The sequence below is a fragment of the Pogona vitticeps genome, chromosome 2 (assembly GCF_051106095.1).
Source record: "Pogona vitticeps strain Pit_001003342236 chromosome 2, PviZW2.1, whole genome shotgun sequence".
In the NCBI taxonomy this organism is placed as follows: Eukaryota; Metazoa; Chordata; class Lepidosauria; order Squamata; family Agamidae; genus Pogona; species Pogona vitticeps.
In genome coordinates, this window is record NC_135784.1 from 303,437,603 (window position 1) to 303,458,760 (window position 21,158).

The window sequence follows — 21,158 nt, forward strand, 5'->3', positions numbered from 1 at the left end:
GTTTTTTGTTTTTACTCTTCTAGAACGAGGCTTTGCTGGCTTGGGAGAGTTGTAAATACATAAATAAATGTAGGAGGACTTATCTAAGCTCATTGCATGAAGTCAATCACAGCAAATTACAGGTATACATCATTCCCTAGTTAAAAATAAAATAAAATAGTTAAAAATAAAATAAGGGTGTCTGAGGAAGCGCCTGTTTTTTTTAATACAAGTGTTTGACAGACCTGATAACAGACATAGCATGAACTACGGTGACATGAACTGCAGTCTTCTCAAGAAAATTATTTTCCAGTTTTGAAATTAAAATAAAACCAAAGGCCACAGGCATTTTCTCGGACAGCTGCAAAGGCTTGGGTCCTTTTGAGCTTGGGGCCCGTCGCTTTCCTAACCCCTCCCCTCTCTGGCTGTGCGAGTCACTCTAGCGACGGCTTCGCGGAACGGGTTGCCCCTTGCTTTGGTTCGCCTAATGGTACGGTCTGACCTTAGGCGTGGTACTAGCCGCAGGCGAGGGTAGTACCAATTGCGTGATATAGGGGGGAAAAGCCGCCTCCCCGTTTCAACATTGGGCCAGTCCATGGTGGGTTACTGTAAGCTGGAAGGACGAGCCCATCTGAGTCAGAAAGTGGGAAATTACAAGCTTGGGCAAATCTTTTTGCGGGGAATGTGCGGTGCGTGAGAAATAAAACGCTGTTGCTTTGGCTCCATGTCCAGTGATGGTGAGCTGGAGGGGGGGGGAAGAAAATGTGGAAGCCTTTGGGGCTGTAATTCTTCCAAGGGGGTGGTGGGAACTCAGTTTCTCAAAGTAGGAAAGGCTCTTGTGCAGTAAAAAGGCATTAACTGAGCAGGGGAGGCTGCCTGGCCTGTCCCTGTATGTGACCCTAATTTGGAGCCTAAAGTGGGGGGGGGGGGAGGATTTCTGTTCCCCTTCTGCACTGTGTTCTGTGTGATTGGTTCCCTAAAGGGCTTGCTGTGATTCAGGAGTGGTGTAATGGGCAGCCATCCAAGGAGTGCACCAGTCTGTCTCTGCATGAGTTGCTGGTCTGCCTTGGATTCATCCCTAATTCATCCCTACTTGGTTTCCAAACTGGGGAGGAGTGTGCCCTTTTTTTGGGGAGGGGGTAGCACAAAGGAATTCTAGGGGAGACTGAGATTTTTGTAAATAAATTAGGTACGTTTTAGGCCTCATTAATTTAAAAATATCTTTTACCTATTCTTTTTGTTTCTTTTTAAAAACTGGTATTCTTTGTTTGTTCAAAAGGCTGGATGCGGAAATTTTTTAAAAAAGGTGTGATGTGGAAAAGGTTGGGAACGCTTCTGGGAGATGGGGTCATTTCTGCTGTGTCCCTGGAAGAACGTGACTGCATTTTTCTTTTGGGAAATTCTGTATCCTCCTGTTATTTGAAGCGCAAGAAGCGGGTGGGATGTAGGAAAAGACTTTTTCACTGACAAATGACAGAACTCCTCATTCAGGAATATTGACTTTTCCATTCCAGCAGGCCTTGCCCACCTAGTTCTTGATGATTCTTTGACCTCATCTCTCTGGCTTGTGCAAAAATGTGTTTCTTCCCCTCATCCTTTCTTCCTTTCATTTTGCTTTGTACAAAACCTGGTAGATTAAAAGAATTGGTTATTTCATGTATTGTTAACGGCAACTTCCTTGGGCAACTTGAATGCAGGACTGAAAAAGTAGAATATACTTCTTCTTTTTTTCCAGTCAAAAAGTTACTGACCTTGGAAGAGGTTGCCCGTGTGATTTGTGTTCTGTCCTCATCTTCTTTCAATTAGGAAACACACCTTGATCAGGGACTCATTCAGAGATACAGTGGGCATTGGGGGGCACTCTTCAGACTAGGGCACAGGCTAAATCAGCCTTCCTTGATGTGGGGAATACCAGATGTTTTGGACTACAACCCTCACCAGCCCCTAGCTAATATGATCAGTGTTTGAAGGTGATGGGAGTTATAATCAAAATATCTCAAGGGACTTGTGGCAGGGGAAGAGTCCTTTTAAAGCAAAATTTTCAGATATGGGATTGCAATAAACCTATTTTGCCTCCTAGAGAGCGTTTATTGGGCAATGATTGTGTTATGTGCTGTCAAATGAGAACAGACTTACAGCAGCCCTGACGAGGCTTTCAAAATAAGCACTTTCATCACACACACACACAAACACACACACAAACGCAGAGAGAGAGAGAGAGAGAATGAAGCTGCACATCTGAACAGGGATTTGAACTCATGTCTCCTGAGTCCTAGCCCATCACTCTATCCACTTCACCCCACAAGATATCCATTTAGTGGGTAAGATGTGGAACTGGATAAGATGGGATGAGACATGGATTCAAAGCTCTACCTAGCCATAAAACTCACTGGGTGACCTTGATTCAGGCTCTACTCCACCAGGGCTGTAGTGAGGATAAATTTTGAGGGGAAATCATATAGGTTACTTGGAACCACTTAGAGAAAAGATGGGGTATGAACATCACAAATTATGTGTATACATATGTCTATATTGAGCGCCCCCGTGTTGCTGTTACATGTCACCAAGTGGCTTCTGAATTATGGTGACACTAATGAATTAATAATCTTCGGAAGGTCCCGTGACTACCATCAGATCTAGCAGACTAAAATCCATGGATTTCTTTACTGAATTAATCAATTTTGTAGTAGGTCTTCTACGTTTCTTGCTACCTTTTTCCTGACGTTTTCATCTTTTCCATTGAGTCCTGTCTTCTCATGATAAGTCCAACGTACGATAGCCTCAGCTTAGTTATTGAGCTTGTAGTGGCCCATGGTATCCGTGAAGCTCCTCTCCAACTGAACCTATTGAATTGTTCTTTTTTTACTGTCAACTTTCTTCACTGTCCGGCTTTCCTATTTAGACACAGGGATCAGGATTAACACAGTACGGATGATCTTGGATTTGTTTTGCTGTGGCCAAGGTTCCCTCGAAGTATTTTTGCTTGCCCTCACCCTCTGTGCACCCACATCTTTACACTTGAGAATCTTTCCTAGCTCCTTCGTACCTGTCTTTCCAACTCTTAGTCTTCTTCTGATTTCTCGGCTGATCCCTCCATTTAGATTGATAATCGAACCAAGGGAGTTTTAAATAATTTTGATTTCTTTGTTGTCGACATTAAAGTTATATAATATACACGTCATCATTATGTTAGGCTTTTTAAGATTAAAACCCAGGTTTGGTTTTTTTTTAAAAAAAAAACACTTTCTTCTTTAATGGAGAAATCGTCCTTTCTATTTTCTGCCCATAATATGATGTCATTTTAGGATTTTGATAAGATAGTCTTTGTGGCTTGAGTGTCTGCAGTTCTCAAAGGTTTTTTTTTTTCACTGCAGTGCCAAGAATCCCCAGCCAGCACGACTTGATCTTGCTGGCTTGGGGGAGCATGAGAATTAGAATCCAGAAAGGAAATTCTTCTGAGCTGCAGTAAATAGGATGGCAGGGGCTGCAAATCAGTGGCTCCAGGGCTCCTTCCAGTCAGCGATGTAGAAGCAGCAAAACTCAATACGAAAGCTATGCATGCATAATGTTTGGATTTCCCAGTTTCTGACACTTCCAGTAAAAGCATCTCAAATGGGAGACAGAAGTGCCTGTATGGATACAGTGGACCCTCGACTTACAGACAGCTCGACTTACAGACTTTTCGAGTTACAGACTTCTCTGGCTGCAAAATTTAGGTTCGAGTTGCAGCCGGAGAATCGACTTACAGACCAGAAAAAAACCAAAATGGAACAAAAACGGAATAAAAATTGCTGGTTACGTATTAATCGGTTTTCAATGCATTGTAGGTCAATGGAGACTCAACCTACAGACTTTTCGACCTGCAGCCACCATTCCAATACAGATTAATTCCGTAAGTAGAGGGTCCACTGTACTGAGAACAGTCCCTAGTAAGAGTCAACCAGGGCTGGGAAACATCAAGCCTGCTGGATACTGGTGGATACTGGAACTTTCATCAGCCCTCACCAGTGTACCCATTTGGAAGTTGCAGTCTTGAAGACAGCAGTTCCGTATTCTTACAACAGAGCAAACTGTATTCGGTTAGACTCCGATCTGGTCTATAAGACACTTCCATATGTTGCTGGAACTAGTCCTTGAATATGAGGTCAAGTCAGCTGGTAGTGCATGCCAACTGCACAAATTTTTGTTGCTTGGGTACATGATTTTAATATGTAAATCTTTTTAGCATCAACAACTCAGTGACATGCCTGTGTGGCCATGACACACCAGTGATACAACTTCAGGGATATTTCTATGACACCCCCCAAGGTTGAGAAATTTGATCTTGTTCTCAGGTAATACCAAGGCTTCTAAGGACATGTTCAAAGACAGTTACTGCACTATATAGTACGTATATAACAGATGGACTTCCTTGACCTACCTGGAGATAAGTTGATTTTTCATTGATAAGTGAAGTTCTTTTGCAGGTAACAGAAAAAGGATCTAGTGTTTCCAACCTTGGAACAAGGCCTAGTGGCTGGCGTCTCTCTGTGGCAAAGAGGAATGTTTCTTTTATCTCAAGTGGGCTGATTAGATTAAAAAACTGCAATTGGCATCTGATGGTCTAAAAACTACTTGTGAAAAATCTGATAAAAGCTTAATGTTTCTTAAGATCTTAAGATCACAGAGTTTGTAGTCATCAAAAATGTCAAAGGTTGATAATAGAATTCTGGAATAATGAAGTTGGAAGGGGCCTATAAGGCCATCGAGTCTAACCCCCTGCTCAGTGCAGAAATCCAAGTCAAAGCAGATCTGACAAAGGGCTGTCCAACTTTGTTTTGAATGCTTCTATCATTGGAGCACTCACCACCCCCTTAGGTATTTATTTATTTATTTATTTATTTATTTATTTATTTATTTATTTATTTATTTATTTATTTATTTATTTATTTATTTATTTATTTATTTATTTATTTATTTATTTATTTATTTATTTATTTATTTATTTATATCCTGCCTATCTAGTCGATTAAGACCACTCTAGGCGGCTTACAACAATAATAGGCTTGTTAACCTATCTGTGAGAATTAGGTTTCAAAAGTATTGTCCTGTGTTCCCCCGTCCTCCCAGAGCACTGTAATCACTGTATGAGCTGCTCTTAGTGAAAAAGTGAGTAAATCTGTAGAATCCTGCTTTTCATTATAACCAGGGCAGAGCAAAAAAAAAAAAAAATCCCAGCACAGGAGCTCGTTTTTAGGACTTGAAGTGTCGTTTCTTCCATTTCTGGACAATTTCTGATGGGCTGTTCTGCAGCTACGAGAGATGCTATAGAGGTGTGGCCTCCAAAGTACTGGACGGACAGATTTTCAGCATCATTACGCCTGCTGTGTAAAGATTGGACACGGGGGTCCTATTACTGATTCTGTGGTTTCAAAGTGGCTCCAACAGGCCCCTTTCCCATCTGCGCGTCTCAGGCCCCACTAACAAAACCAGAATAATTTTGAGCTTGCAAGGATTGGCAAAGAACTTGCAATTAAAAGGATGGCTTAATTGCTTTTTAATTGTGTAATGCTGTTAGTGAGCGCCACACTTTCCCCGTAGCAGGTAACATATAAAGACGTATGGTTTGAGTTAAGAGAGGGCCTGTCTTTTAAATTAAACTAGACATGCTATTTCAGTCCAGGTTTTGTTGTTTGGTTTTTGTAGAAATTTGAAAAATACACCCATGATAGTTTGTACATATATGGAACGAATGGGAGAAAATGCTATGTTATCAATTATGTATCTCTTTTTAATGTTGTGTTCTGTTTCTCAGTCCGAGGGGGCTCATTGAACACAGCGGGAAATACTCTAAGTATTACCAGGTTGGCACAAATAGAATATGAAAGAGGGCGATTTTTTTAAAAAATTGTCCATTGTTGTCTAAACGGTCAGTTATTTAAGATTTTTTCCCCCCTTCCTCCACCACCTTTTGCTCTTGGCATGAAAGATGGCAGCACGCCGTTTGCTTAAAAGCGTCTTGGTGGATCTTAGCGGTACGCTTCACATAGAGGACTCGGCTGTGCCAGGAGCTCAGGAAGCGCTGAACAGGTAAGAATGGTCCTTCATTCCTTCCAGGTACTTCGGAAGAAAAACAGCCGTAAAAAGTGCAGTTTTCACAAAGATATCTGACTCGCTGACAAAAGGAGTCTTGCAGGCAGGGCTGAAGTACCTTGTAAAAGATGGAAATAGGTAAAGGTTCCCCTTGACATTTAGTCCAGTCGTGTCTGACTCTAGGGCGTGGTGCTCATCCCCGTCTCCAAGATGTTGAGCCAGTGTTTTGACCGAAGACAGTTTCTGTGGTCACGTGACCAGCGCGACTAGACACGGAACGCCGTGACCTTCCCACCGAGGTGGTACCTATTTATCGACTCACATTTTTACATGCTTTCGAATGGCTAAGTTGGCAGGAGCTGGGACAAGCGACGGGTGCTCCCTCCGTCACGTGGATTCGATCTTACGACGGCTGGTCTTCTGACCCTGCAGCCTAGAGGCTTCTGCGGTTTAACCCGCAGCACCACCACGTCCCACTAAAAGATGGAAATAATATGTGCTAAATTCCTCATTCTAGTCAGTTTAGGGTCACTCAACACAACATTGTATTTCAGTCAGGAGTCAACAAGCCTTTTGGGATTCTTCATCTCCCGACTGAGAACGAGAAAGGGGGCTCTATCTTTTTTGCCATCAGTTATTCTGCAGTTTGCTCATAATAGCTCTTTGTGAAATTAGTGTATTTACCCTTTGAGGTGCAAAGTACATGTTCAACGAACTCAGAAGGACTGGATGATTACTGGGGTGGGGGGAGTCTATCCCGTTCTGCTAATTCTTAAAAGTTTGTAAAACAAATAGTAGTTCTGTGCAAATTGTGTGCCTTGATTTATTTGTGCAAAAGTCATTCTTGCGGTGAAAACTCTCACCCACGTCGAGAGAAAATGCTTTGCTTTCTTGCAGGAGAGGTTTCACCTCTTCTTACACTTGTTTTTTTTTTTCCATTCTTAAACATGAGAACACACAGGTCAGGGTTTATATCCTTACATACGATTGAATCTTGTATTACAGAGTTTGGCTCTTGAGCATGAGTGCAGTCAAGCCCATTGCTGATAGGGAAGAACTCCCAGCAGCCTGTGATGCTGTGTGGCTGCTTTGTGCCCATTTCTCAAACTCGCTGGTTAAAGGACACTGTTGAATATCACTCTAATTCTGCCTCTGGTCAATATGAACATCAGTGTCACATAGTTAGTGACTGGAAATGTCTGTGGTTTGGACTGCATCTGTCAGACTCCCACAGAGAAGCATAGCTCAGAAAGCAAAACAGTCCCTTGTCTCTGGGTGTCATGTATTGACACCCAGAGCTATGAATCAGGATGCTTCATGGTTTGCATTTCAGCTCTGCCATAAGAATACAGTGGTGCCTCGACTTACGAATGTCCCAACTTACGACTAGCTCCAGCCACAAAATTTTGCTTCGACTTGCGGCCGGAGCTTCCAGTTACAAACAGAAAAAGGCAAGGGAAAAGGCAGGGAATTCAAATTGCTAACTGTTGGTAGGCGAAGAGGCTGCTTCTTTGTAGCTCTTTTGCCCCAGCAGTTAGAGAGAGTGGGTTTGGAGGAGGCTTGGGACTGCCTGGTAAGGTAAGGTGCTGCTTTCTGCTTTTTAAAAACTCTTCTGGGTGGGTTTTGCAGCTTGGTTTTGGGCTGAGGGGTTATGTTTCTGTGCTGTGATGGGTTTTGGGAGGTTTGTTTTTTGGAATCTCCCTCATTTCCCATGGGTCTTGGGGGATTGTTTGTTTGTTGGTGCTTTTCTTTCCCCCCATTTCCGATCTGTGTTGCATGCTTTGCTTGCTTTTTGCATTGCTTTTTCCCCATTTCTGATCTATCTTGCATGCTTCCCTTGCTTTTTGCTTTGCTTTCCCCCCATTTCCGATTTGTCTTGCATGCTTCACTTCCTTTTTGCATTTCTTTTTCCCCATTTCCGATTTGTCTTGCATGCTTCGCTTGCTTTTTGCTTTGCTTTTCCCCCATTTCTGATCTGTCCTGCATGCTCTGCTTGCTTTTCTCCCCCCCCACCCCACCTTTGGCTGGAAGGGATTAATCACGTTTCCGATGGGTCTTGCAGTGATTTTTTGTGTGTGTGATGTTTTTCTTTGGCCGGAATGGATTAATTGCATTCCAGTCCATTTCAATGGGAAATGGTGCTTCGACTTATGACCATTTCAAATTACACCCATCTTCTGGAACGGATTAAGTTTGTAAGTCAAGGCACCACTGTATAGGAAACCACTTTCCCATATTCCTATAGCAGCTCATCGACACATCTACTCTTGTCAGCCCTGACTAGCAGCAATGACCCTTCAGGAGTTCAAGTAATATTCTTTCTTATGACTAGCTAGAGATCCCTGTAATTCTCTGGTTCTCTCTCATCCAGGTACTAACATTCCTGGTTTACATCCTAAACTACAGACTCATCACCTGGTCTTACCAAAGGCACTCTTTCTCTTGTCTCCAATATGATGATGATAACAACAACAGTGTATAAGTGCTAAGTGTTGTTCTTAATGTTGCTGACAGATAGATTCTTTGGCCAAAATATTCTTGTGTAGTTGTACCAGAGGAGGGAAAATGGCATGATCTGCAGGGGCAAATTGCAGCTGATGGAGAAGTCCCTGCTTGGACTTCTCCTTGTGTGCCAGCTGGATGGCTTGGCACGTGACCAGGAATCCAAGCAAGAAGTTGATGCTGCAAGTTATACCATTCCCTTTCTGTTACTATAACTGTGCTAGAGGATTTTGGCCTTTTAGTCTCAGATGTCTTAGGATTCTGAGCAGCCTCTTCTTGAAGTGAACATTTCACAGGTTTGGCTTTAAACTCTGGAGGTTATGCTATGACAGAAAGTAATATCTGCTGGAAGTTTCCTCTTTTTTGAACATACAGGCTGATGTGTTGTAAGTCACAACTAGAGTGGGCCCATTGAATCAGTGAGGATTGGGTGAGTCATCACATTTGTTAAGTTCCATCGAGTCAATGGGCCTACTCTAGCTTACCAGTGGATTTCAGCCATAAAGTTATAAGAGTTGTCTTAGAGATGTGAAATTGGCCGCCAGCGTACCCTTGTCCTTAGTCTCGTGCAAGTGAACATGAGGATGAAAAAAAAGTATTTTGCTATGTCACAAAGACCCTGTCCTAAAAAGACGTCTCTGCTTGCCTTGGCCAAGGCTGCGTGGGGCTCCCGTTACCATCAGGTTTGTGACCAACACAACGAAGGAATGCAAGCAGGACTTGCTGGAGAGGTTGAAGAAGCTTGGATTTGACATTAAGGAAGAAGAGATCTTCACGTCTCTGACCGCAGCCCGAAACCTCGTGGAGCAGAAGGAGCTTCGGCCTCTGTTGCTCGTGGAAGACAATGCACTGCGCGATTTCAGAGGTATTGTCGTCCGACTCCATTTTGTCATTGTGAGATAACAGCAGATGGGTGAGGTTCCGTTTTAGGGCAGACCTTCTCAGTCTTTTCTCAGTATGTGGGGGAGAACACGGCCATAAAGACGGTATGAAAGAAATATAGGATGAATCAGGATTGTATAAGTCACACAATAAACCTTATTAGGTGGTGTTTGATGTGTTGTTTCCAGTCTCTGGCCTTCTTCAAATATGCCAGGGGCCCCCAGAGGCCCTATTGCCCCCACTTGAGAATTATTCATTTAGGAGGAACCATGGAATAGGCCCCTAGTATAAAAGTGCTTCAGGATTTCTTTTATTATAGAATGTAGTAGTTAGAGGTACTGGTTTTAAGCCAAATATTGGACTTAGCAATCAAGGTTCTAGTCCCCAATGAGCCATGAAATTCCCCACTGAGCCTAAACCACCAGACAACGTCATTATAAATGAAATGGAGAAAAATGTGGCTGTGTATCTTACACTGACTTCATTTTAAAAATGTACATAAAGTTATACAGTATGTACAGTTTTTTAAAATGGAAACTAAATTACCGTATTTTTCGCACCATAAGACGTACTTTTCCCCCACAAAACAGGGGGGGTGGAAAGTCTGTGGGTCTTTTGGAGCGAAAAAAACAGATTATATTTTCCTGTTTTCTTCTCCCTAAAAAATTGGTGCGTCTTATGGAGCGAAAAATACGGTATACTGGGGAACCTGTGGCCTTCCAGATGTTGTTGGATAACACCCCCCCCATCATCCACAGCCATTGGCTGTGCCGGAGCTTCAATTAATCTCTGAGCCTTTCTCTGTCTTACAGTCCTGCAGCCCAAGCCTGACCTTGATGCCAGTGAAAATAAGATCGGTAACTCAGCCTGCTTAGGGTTTGCATCCAAGCAAGGCCAAGAGGTCCCTCGGGATCTGACGCCAACCCTTCAGTGTATACAGCCAGCACCCTTTCTGTCCAGCTCAATTGGGGTCAGGGGTTCTGAGAGTTTACCTGATATTTGCCAGGGTCTAAAAACCCAAAGGCCAGACTTGCACCATCTCTTCCTATAAGCCTTGGGCCAGAAACCATTAAACGTTGAAGCAAGATCCTGGATTTTCCAGGGCTATCTGAAATCAAGCATGCTCACAGCCTTATAGGTAGAAAGGTTTATTTATAGGAAACAAGATTCAGGGGTATAAAAGAGATGGGGAGCCGAGCTAACCTTCGCAAGAAGTACGGCAGGTGGAATATAATAAAGATGAATTACAGTGGTGCCTCGCTAGACAGTTACCCCGCATGACAGTTTTTTCGCTAGACATTGACTTTTTGCAATCGCTCTAGCGATTCGCAAAACAGTGATTCCTATGGGGGAATTTCGCTGGACAAGGTTTGGTCCCTGCTTCGCAAACCAGTTTTCACTAGACAATGATTTTGACAGCTCCCTCCATGCTCGCAAAACGGGTGTTTTCGGGACCTAAGCTTCGCAAGACAGCTATTTAGACAGCTGATCGGCGGTTTGCAAAGCGGCTTTCCTATGGCCGATCTTCGCTAGATAACGACGATTCTTCCCCACTGGAACGCATTAAACAGGTTTCAATGCATTCCAATAGGGAAATGCTTTTCGCTAGACAATGATTTTGCTAAACAGCAGTTTCAGTGGAACAGATTCTCATCATCTAGCAAGGAACCACTGTATATGTACTGAGTTTGGGGCCTCCCAAGGACAAAAATCCAGGCCCCAAGCAAGAAACAGCACAAGCCAACACAGAGAACAGTGCATGAAGCCAGGTGTGACCGAAAGCTGTAGCAGCATCGAGGGAGCTAGTTGACCAGCCAGTGGTCCTCAAAGCCAGACCTTTCTAGTACTTTTGGCACATGTGCAAAAATAGTTACTCTAATTTCCTAGGTCTCAGTACAATGCAAAAAGGAGCACAGGTGGCTACAAATAAGCTTGGTGTATCGGGGGAAAAAATCAAAAGTGTTAGAAACCCAGAGGAAGAGCTAGATTTCTTCCCATTACCATCACTAATTAACAAAAACAAAATCACTACTTTTCTTACCGGAATTGTTGTCACAGGACAATCGGAATACAGTCCTGACGTGAGAAAGTACCAGAGACATTTTCTGTCAGCGGCCTGAAAGGGCTTTCTTTTGAGGCAGCCTCCACTTCACTTTCCATGAGGCTCCCCAAGACCTGGAAGCAGAGATGGGCGTGAACCGGCGGTTCGCCCTGGTTCATCCTAATGGGTGTTCCGCACTTCCCAGCCCCGCCTCCTCTGGCGGGTGTCCACTGAGAGGCAGCCCCCCCAGCTTGAGTAGGTGCCCCGCCCAGAGGAGGCAGGGCTAGGAAACGCCAGACACCTGATTGGCTGAATCAGCCCAAACCGATGGGTTAAGCCCTTCAGGCCCATCTCTTACCTGGAAGCTTTTAAGAGAAAGCAGACGGGAGGGAGTGCTTGTTATCAGCATCTGAAGAGACTTCGACGCTATGACTGTGTGTGACTGCATGAGAGCAACAGGGCAACAGAAGTGATTTGTTTCACAGTCTTCCGTCGATTGGACAATTGGTCACAAAGCTGCCCAAATGACCTTAGATTAGGCATCCTTCAGTCTCGAGTGACTATGGTCATGTGCTCTGTATGGTCTTGGAACTGCATCTAGTGTGGCTGAGGAGGCCAATTCGAGAGTGACCATCCCTTCCACACTGAAGACAAATGCCATCTGTCCCCTGTCCAGCTCCCTGGTTTTGCTGGTTTCGGGACTGCCTCTTTGCCTCGGCCTGCTGGTCAAGGATCTCTTCAAATTGGGAGAGGCCATGATGCATCGCCTGCCTCCAAGCTGAACGCTCAGAGGTCACGGCTTCCCATCTGTTGAAGTCCATTCCTAAGGCCTTCAGATCCCACTTGCAGATCTCCTGGGGTCTCCCTCTGGGGCGATTTCCCTGCACTAATTCTCCATAGAGGAGATCCTTTGGAATCCGACCATCAGCCATTCTCATGACATGCCCAAGCCAATGTAGACGTCACTGTTTCAGTAATGTATACATGCTAAAAATGTTTGTGACTAGAAGCCCAGATTCAGGACTGAGAAGGCGATGCGCCCTCTACACCCTTTGCAGTTTATTAATTTGCGATATTGAATGTCAGGAGACAGAGATTCCATCTAGTACCAGAGGCAAGATGTATTTATACGTAATTGACTGAGAGGCCTAAATGAGATGTTGCTTCTGCACTCAACTACTTCTGGTATGCAATTAGGCTCTTTGAACCAAATTCTGGCCTAATTAAGGCTTTGGTTTGCTCCGGCAGAACTCTTGATTCTTATGTTCACTGGCTGGGGAGCAGTAGCAGAAGAAGGCCATGATCTTTTAATCTTATATGGGGCGGTGTCTTCTTATAAGCATCTGATTGGCCGTCCTGGAAAACAGTTAGAGCTGGGGAAAGTTACTTATTTGAACCATGCTGGTAATTGTTGTCCAAATAAAATAAGATTAAAGTAATGTTGGGAACATCAAGAGTTGTGTCCTCTGCAAGAAACGGGAGGGCTTTACAAATTCCAACAGACCATTACAGTGCTTTAAACGGAATTAATGTTCTGTGCTGCAGATTTCAATTAAGGTAGAGCCCACAAACCCTCATTGTATTATAATCCCTTAATGAGACGGTTTGTATCATTCTGATGAAAATCGATGCGATCTATAAACCTTATATGTCTGTGATGAGATGGTTATAGTGTTTCGTTGGATTTATTTAAAAGTTAATTGAGGATCTCTTCATTCTTCTGCTTTTGGCTCCTGCCTAAAGATGAATTTGAAGTCTGTGGTTGTCGAGGAACAATAATCTCATGGGTGCAGATCCAGATTCATGGGGGTTTGGCATGCGCTTATGTCCAGCTATGCTTTGTGCTTTGGAAAAGAGACCCCATATTGACTACCAATATACCCCTAGGCTGTGGAGTTTGTGATTCGTCTCAGAGCTTTAGAAATGTCATTAAATCAGTTGGTTTTCTATCGTTGCCTCAGTCCTGCTGCTGATTCCAGTGGTCATCATGACTTTCCTATCCCTCCATCTATAGTTTTTCCTCTCCAGTTTTATCAGTAGTTTAAGTACGATGAAAGATGCTTAAGCTCCTGTTACTAACTAATATGGAATTATTCTTCGATAATCTTCATTTAAGATTCCTCACAGCTGGATGAACATAAGCCATTCTTTGGTTAATGGACCCAGATGCTCCCAGCAAATGCGGCAAAATAAATAAAATAAATACATAAAACCCGCACCAGAATATCTCCCATTTCTGCACATTTAAAAGGCTTTGTGGAGCCATCTCATGTTGTCCCTTTGGCTTAGGAAAGTTATTTTTTCCCCCACTACAACAGTTGAATTCTCTAGCACAGCCACTGGTAAGTTGCTTCCCTTTGAAGTAAAAGCTACTACGGCTTTTCTTCCACCAGTTAGAAATACTGGGACCTGTAACTGTGAATTTAAATCACTGAGTAAATAGGCAGGTGGAAACCTGGACTTCTACAGTACTAGTGGGCAAAAAGGGGGGGGGGAGCTAAGCATATTGCGTATATACCCCCAATAACACTTAAAACACTCTCTGGGTGGTTTACAAGTTAATTGTGCATGCTAAACATGCCCCCCCCCCCCAGCAAGCTGGGTATTCAGTTTACTGACTTTGGAAGGAAGGGAGGCTGAGTGAACCTTTAGCTGGTTACTTGGGACTGAACCCAGATCATGAGCAGTTTTGGCTGCAGTGCTAACCACTGTGCCAGGAGGCTCCTTGGGCCTTGCACTTGCTTAACTAAGTCGCTGTACTACTTTTGGGAAATCACATTCCAGAATGGGATGGGAGAAAAGTGAATGTTCTTCTAATTGATAGTCTGCATATATTTAATTTATAGGTGATTTCATATTTCAAAGGATCTTCAAGATCCCTAAGTGAAGACCATTACTATGGTTTGGCAGTTTGCTATGGGCCATCAGATTGGTTCTAACCTATGGCTACCTCATTAATTAATGACCTCCCCAATGTCTGTGTGTTTTCTGCTCAGGTCTTGCAAATCTAAAGGCCATGGTTCCTTTATTGAGTCAATCCATTTTATATTAGATTAGGCATCCTTCAGTCTCAAGTGACTATGGTCACTTGCTCTGAATAGAGGTCTTGGAACAGTGTGGCTGAGGAGGCCAATTCGAGAACGACAATCCCTTCCACACTGAAGACAAATACAATCTGTCCCCTGTCCAGCTCCCTGGTTTTGCTGGTTTCGGGACTGCCTCTTTGCCTCGGCCTGCTGAACAAGGGTCTCTTCAAAATGGTCTCGTGTTAGGTTCTCTTCTTTTTCTGCTTTTCCTTCTCTTAGAGCTTATGTGCTTCATAAGGTTTGTACATTTAAAATAAACATGGAGAAGAACAAGCAAGCCAGTGCTGTTGCATTTGTTTAGAGCGTGGAAACTCTTAAAACATTAGAAACAAAAGCTCTGTGGATGTTACGTATTGTCAAGTCACTTCTGTCTTATGATGATCCTGTGAATTAATGGGCAAAATCTTGTTGGCATAACACAGCACTGGCATAACACGGACTGGGCAGATGCTCCCCCGCTGTGTTGTTTACAAGTAGACTAGTGTTTCCAAGATACACATACCTGTGATCAAGGCACCCAGGAACACGTGCCTTGTTTCAATGAGAAATGGGAGCACCTATAGCATTTTTTTGCATCATTCCTCTGCCATTCAGCATTAATACTTCAAGGTTCAGAGTCCTTTGAGGACCAACATGAACGCTGGTGACATTTCTGTTAAGTTGCTCTGAACCTACAGCGTAAGGCAGGGTATGAATGTATAATCCGTTTTTCTGAGCTACTTAGAATAAAGTCTCTCGGAAAAGAGAGTAAAGGGAGGAAAATCTATAAAATCAGTAAACAAAGACTCTCCAGGCTTTATCTGAATAGATACCGTTCTGAACATTTCATTCAAAAGACATCCGCTTTTTAATCTCTAAGTTACTGTAAGATTTTGTTGTGATCTTTTATTTTCTCACCACCCCTCCCTTTTTTTTAAAGGAATAGATACCAATGAACCAAATGCTGTAGTCATAGGACTGGCTCCTGACCACTTCAATTATCAAATGATGAACAAGGCGTTTCGGTAAGTTCAAATAGTACGATGATCATTTTCAAAGAGACGTGTTCTTTATACCCTCAGCTGAGAACTGGGAATATGTATATATATTTTACTACAACTCCCCAAATCCTCAAACCAGCATGTTTGATATTTACAGTCTGAAGAAGAAATTCATTGTGTGGTTAGCATCTTGATGTCAGTCCACCTAATTTGCATTTCCTGAAGTCAACGGCAAACCATCTTGTAATCATCCTTCAGATTTTGGCACTTCTCTTAGCTTGGTCGTGCAGTTCTCCCATCAAAGAAAATGTGTAGAAAAATGGTAGGTTAGACAGCCTGCAAAAAAATGCAGATTGAAATAGGCTGCTTGCAGAAAACCAGCCATACCTTAGGTTAGGGTGATATACATACCAAAGTATGCAGAGAAAGGCATAGGAGCCTTTGAGGTGGATTTGAAAACCACTTCATGCCTCGTGATGGAAAAGGATGAGCTGGACCTGTGCTTGAAAAGGCATCAAGGCTATAAGAATGCAAAGCAGTCACACTCCCTCTGTTCTCCGTCCTTGTCAGGATGAAGGTCTTGGCACTTGACACTAGTTACTCTTCTACCTGTTATAAAGATGCACCATTAGATAATTTTTATGGAGAGATTATCTGGAGGTGGTTTATTACAGGGGTGATGCTAACCATGCTTGGTGGTGCCAGGTGGGATTCCCTTCAGGATGCTGAGTCACGTGGTTGCCCATTCCCTAGAAGGAACCCTTGTTTCTGTTTCGGAAAGGTAGAGGTTCCCCTTAACATTTAGTCCAGTCATGTCCGACTCTAGGGCGCAGTGTTCATCCCCGTCTCCAAGCCATAGAGCCAGCGTTTGTCCAAAGACAGTTTCCGTGGTCACGTGGCCAGCGTGACTAGACATGGAACGCTGCTACCTTCCCACCGAGGTGGTCCCTACTTATCGACTCGCATTTACATGCTTTCAAACGGCTAGGTTGGCGGGAGCTGGGACAAAGTGATGGGAGCTCACTCCGTCACGTGGATTCGATCTTACGACGGCTGGTCTTCTGACCTTGCAGCAGAGAGGCTTCTGCGGTTTAACCCACAGCGCCACCACATCCCCGTTTCTGTTTGAGAAACGGACTTATGTGAGTTAGTTATGTGCCATGAAGTTGGAACCAACCCTAATAGGGCTTTCAAGGTCAGTGAGATGTTTAAAGAGTGGTTTTACCAGTTCCACGCTCTGACCCATGAGCTTCTATGGCTGAGAACCTTGGTCTCCAGAGTCCTAACTCTATCCGCTACTCCACACTGTGTGTAGCGCCAACCTGGCATTAAGTCAAGAGGCATGACGTTGTTCACATCAGTGCCTGTTGCTGCCAAACAGCCCTGTGTTTGCAGCCCGCTTGGGCTGACAGTAAGACTGTTCCTCCACTGGATGGCTCTTCAGAGTTGGGTGGAGGAGGTACAGTTTCAGGCTGAGAGAACAGAAATGCGGTCTACTGTGAGATATATTGAAGGTGAAATTGCAGAGCGGGGTGGATTCAGTTTTTGAAGAACCTGGGAGACGGCTGGGCTGCAACACACAGTCGCTCTCTAGAGTAATTGCATCCTGAGTCTTACTAGCCATTATGACATCCAGCCTCCAGTAGATGAAGGAGGACAAGAAATGGCATCAATGGCGGTGTCAACGGGAGCCCATCCCCATGCCTTTACGTACCTTTAGGGAATGTATTGAGCAGATGCCATGTTGAGGAGCACTGGGAGAGTACTGGGAGACACCTAAGAGTGAGGGCAAGGTGCCTTCGTTGTGGGGTGACAGTTCTCTCAAAGCTTATGGTCGTCCTCTTAGGTATCTCAGAAAACGTATGGCAGCATTGTTTAGCTAAGGCCTCTTTACCTTGCCTTGAAGGAAAGAGATTTTATACTTTTGGCATGCATCCTAGATGCCTAATCTTACCTTAAAACCCATTCTTCATTTCTCATCTGTTTTTTTTTAAATTTAATTAAGGAGGGACAACATCATTTTAAAGCACTGTAATGAAAAGGAGGTGGACTTTGATTTCAAAAATTAATGTGTCTCGATGGCAGAAACATTGCTCTAAGGGAGCATGTTTAGTGCCTTCTTTTAGGAAACATATGCTGAGAGTGACATTGTGAATGTGTGTGTATGTTTTTAATAATTCCTGAGTACCAGATGACATTTTACCTGCAAATATTAACAACGGATGAGTAATATATTGGGTTCTAAAGGTTTGATGTATCTTGTGCAGCTTGTCAGGGCCTGCGCAAGCTTTGGGGGTTGCTTTTCCGGGTTCTTTCCCTCCTGCCACTTGAATTTATTGCCAGGCTTCCAGCATCCTTTCATTCCTGACAGCATTTGGAAGAGTCATCCCCAGTCAAGAGTCCAGGAACGATCTGCACCCCCTATAACTATTTTCACATTCTGTAACCCCAGCGTTTCAAGCCTTGACCAACTAAAACTGCAGGTGGTGGGACTTTCCTGGGGGGCTGCTTCAGGCGACTGGAAAAGCTGTCCCTCCTGCCATCAGCAGGTCGGCTGGAGTGCGGTGGGGAGATGATGGCAAGGAGCAGGGCCCACCCAGAGGGCCATTTGGCAACCGGCTCTTTCAGCGGTTCGTGTGCCCTCTCTCCAGCTGAAGCGAAAGAGCTCACCACTCGTAGGCAGTGCCTTCTTCTCTAGAGAGAATTCTTTTCTTCCCTAGAGAGATTTGCCTGGGGCCACCTTCTCACCCCTGAGGAAACGTTAGGAAGAACCACCTTCAGAATCACGGCCAAAGAGCCTGAAAAACCCACAACCACTAAAACTTTTCTTCTTCTTCTTCCCTGTGTCTCTTTAAAAAATCATTTAAGGATTTGCCTTCATACTTTCTCTGCTTTACGAAAAGGTCAGGCAGGGGTTGTTATATTTTAAATCCTGTATTCTGCTCTATTGTATTTTGTTCTCAGTTCCGTAAGCTGCCCACCACCGAACATGCTGAGCAGCCATGTAAAAGTGGTAAATAAATAGACGTTGAAGGCAGTCTTTGGGAGATGACATTCCTAATCTTCCTTAAATGATGAAGTCAGTCACCTTTTTTAATTTTTTTGTTGGTGGAGGAAGTGGTCTTGTCTTATAGGGGTGGTTGGTGTTTTTTTACCTTTACACATTCTTTTGTGTTCTCTCTTTCTAGCGCTCTTTTTAACCGTGTGGCTCTTTCCCCACTCTTTCTTTGAGGCTTATTCTTGATGGGGCTCCTCTCATAGCCATCCACAAAGCGAGATATTACAAAAGGAAAGATGGCCTAGCTCTTGGCCCCGGGCCATTCGTCACAGGACTGGAGTATGCCACTGACGTGAAGGCCACCGTGGTGGGCAAGCCGGAGCGAACGTTCTTCCTGGAAGCCTTGCGTGGTACCAACTGTGCACCAGAGGAGACCGTCATGATCGGCGATGTGAGTGCCTGGATCACTCAGGATCCCCTTCTTGCCGTATGTTCACTCCACCGGCTCACTCAAGCTAACTTTTCGCCTTGCTTTCTGCCTTACAGGACTGCAGGGACGATGTTGGAGGGGCCCAGAATGCTGGCATGCTGGGCATATTAGTCAAGACAGGTAAGTTGTGTTTTCTCACCATCTCTGGCTTCTTGAAGAAACCCAGAGCAGTCTTTGTGTTCTGTTTTGTAGACCAGGAAAAGGGGCACCAAAGGGATCAGGAGACCAGAATCCCTGCCTGGTGAAAGATGGCTCATCCTTTGAGGCAGGGCAGTGGGGGAGTGGGTGGGGAGGAGGTTTACCTAATTTATTCGTGATGTGGAGGATGTGGGGAGATGTTTCTCACAGAATTATAGAGCGGAAGGAATCTTGCGAGGCCACTTGTTCCAACCACCACGCACACAAACATCAATAATATTTTTTCTCCCTTTAATGCGCGTTTGGGGTTTAAAAACTTGTTCTGAGTAAACAAAGAAGAAAGCAGATTTAAACAGATTTCTGAAGTTATTGGAGATACTCAGATTACTTTGGAAGTATTTCCTTGAGTAAAAGAGGTTTGCATTGGAAATAAAAAAGCATTAATTTTAGGAGGAACACATCCTTCTCCCTGTAGGAGCTCACATGTAACATGAACCCACAGCATCCCTGATAATTGACCATTCAGTCTCTGCTTACACACCTTCATCCATGGTCGGCGCACCATCCCAACAGCAGGCTATTCCCGTTCATTTGTTCTTCCCTTTAGGAAGTTTCTCTAAATGTTTAACTACAATCCGTTCCTCTAGAGTTATCACCCAGCGGTTCTACTCCCGCTCTTTAGGGAAGCCAAAAACGGTTTATAGCAGTGGTCCCCAACCTTGGGCGATCTTGGTCTGCAACTCCCAAGAAACTCCAACCACCACAGCTGGTGGTGAAGGCTTCTGGGAGTTGAATTCCAAGAACACCTGGGTTCCCCAAGGTTGGGAACCACTGATTTATAGCACCAGAGCCATGCCGTATGTACCAACAAAACATTAGGAGGTGCATACATGTCGCTGGGGTGCAGGGAAGGCTAGGTGGACATTCCTCTAAGGCAGGGAGTCACCATGGACAGAGGCTTTGCAGTGGTCCAAGCTGGTCAGGTCTGGATGTCCAGAAAAAACTTTATATGTATTTAAAACATTGGGACACTTGTTTTTTCTTTTGTCGTAGGGAAATATCGAGAGGCTGATGAAGGCAAGATTAACCCACCGCCGTATTTAACCTGTGAAAGTTTCCCCCAGGCTGTAGATCATATCCTCCAGCATTTACAGTGAAGCCACCTAGAAGATTGGATTGTTTCCTTTGAACGCTAAAAGCTGAAACCTCCCATCGTGTCCTTCATAGAAGGAAGTTGTCCATCGCTCTGCCTAGAGTACGCCACCTTATACTGAGAGAGGATGACCGTTTCTTTTTATTTGGGGGCCATGTATAAAAATTTGCCACGTACTCTCACTCTTATGTCTGAGGAAGTGGGCCGTGTCCACAAAAGTTCACATTAAAATATTAAGGTGCCACAACATTGTTTTATTTTATTTTTTAAGTTTTTATGTGTTTTGAGGTTGTTGGTTGTTTTTTTTTTTTTTTGCTTCTGTTTTAATTTGTTCCTTGGCTGATATGCAATTTCTCAAACTCTAAAAATAACTCCTTGCATGTAAAAGAAAGGCGCTGTAGCCTGGCCGTCACCTCTGGCATGCTAGTATTTTTATGTTTGAGGGAGTTGGGAGGAAAGGTTGACAGTGAGATGCCAAACACGCCACCTTGTCGTCTGGAATGGTAAGCCCTATGCTTTTGCAAAACCCGTAACTCTGTTCTTATTATGAGGGGGGCGTAGGAAATGTGCGCAGCACGCTCCCACGAACTGCAGTCAGCACTATTAACATCTTGTGTGCTGTAAGCTTTCTCAAATCAAGTAAATTTATTGTCATTGTAAGTCTATACATAGTATATACATACAACGAAATTCACACGGACACTCAGAGACCAGACCCACAGGCACACACATAAAAAAATCCCCAAACACTCCCCACCCACTAAAAATCCCCGCCCTAAAAATACAAACATCTACACCGCAGGCTTCTACTCTCGCATTATCACCTTTGATGCCAAA

General features: G+C 44.0%; 1 protein-coding gene across 6 annotated transcripts; it reads left to right on the forward strand.

Moving 5' to 3' along the window:
* The first annotated feature begins 370 nt into the window (after positions 1-370).
* Positions 371-20,568, forward strand: HDHD2 (haloacid dehalogenase like hydrolase domain containing 2). Of its 6 annotated transcripts, none has more exons than XM_078384158.1 (8): positions 403-469; positions 4,205-4,313; positions 5,948-6,048; positions 9,210-9,418; positions 15,482-15,566; positions 18,775-18,991; positions 19,087-19,150; positions 20,222-20,568. In XM_078384158.1, the coding sequence occupies exons 3-8, from the start codon at positions 5,948-5,950 to the stop codon at positions 20,323-20,325; spliced, it is 780 nt and encodes a 259-aa protein (XP_078240284.1). In that variant the 5' UTR covers positions 403-469; positions 4,205-4,313; the 3' UTR covers positions 20,326-20,568. The 6 variants fall into 6 exon arrangements, with proteins under 6 accessions (XP_020662200.3, XP_020662201.3, XP_078240284.1 ...); XM_078384157.1 differs by lacking the exon at positions 403-469 and adding an exon at positions 562-716; XM_020806541.3 differs by lacking the exon at positions 4,205-4,313 and having other exon boundaries at positions 371-469.
* Positions 20,569-21,158: the final 590 nt, after the last annotated feature.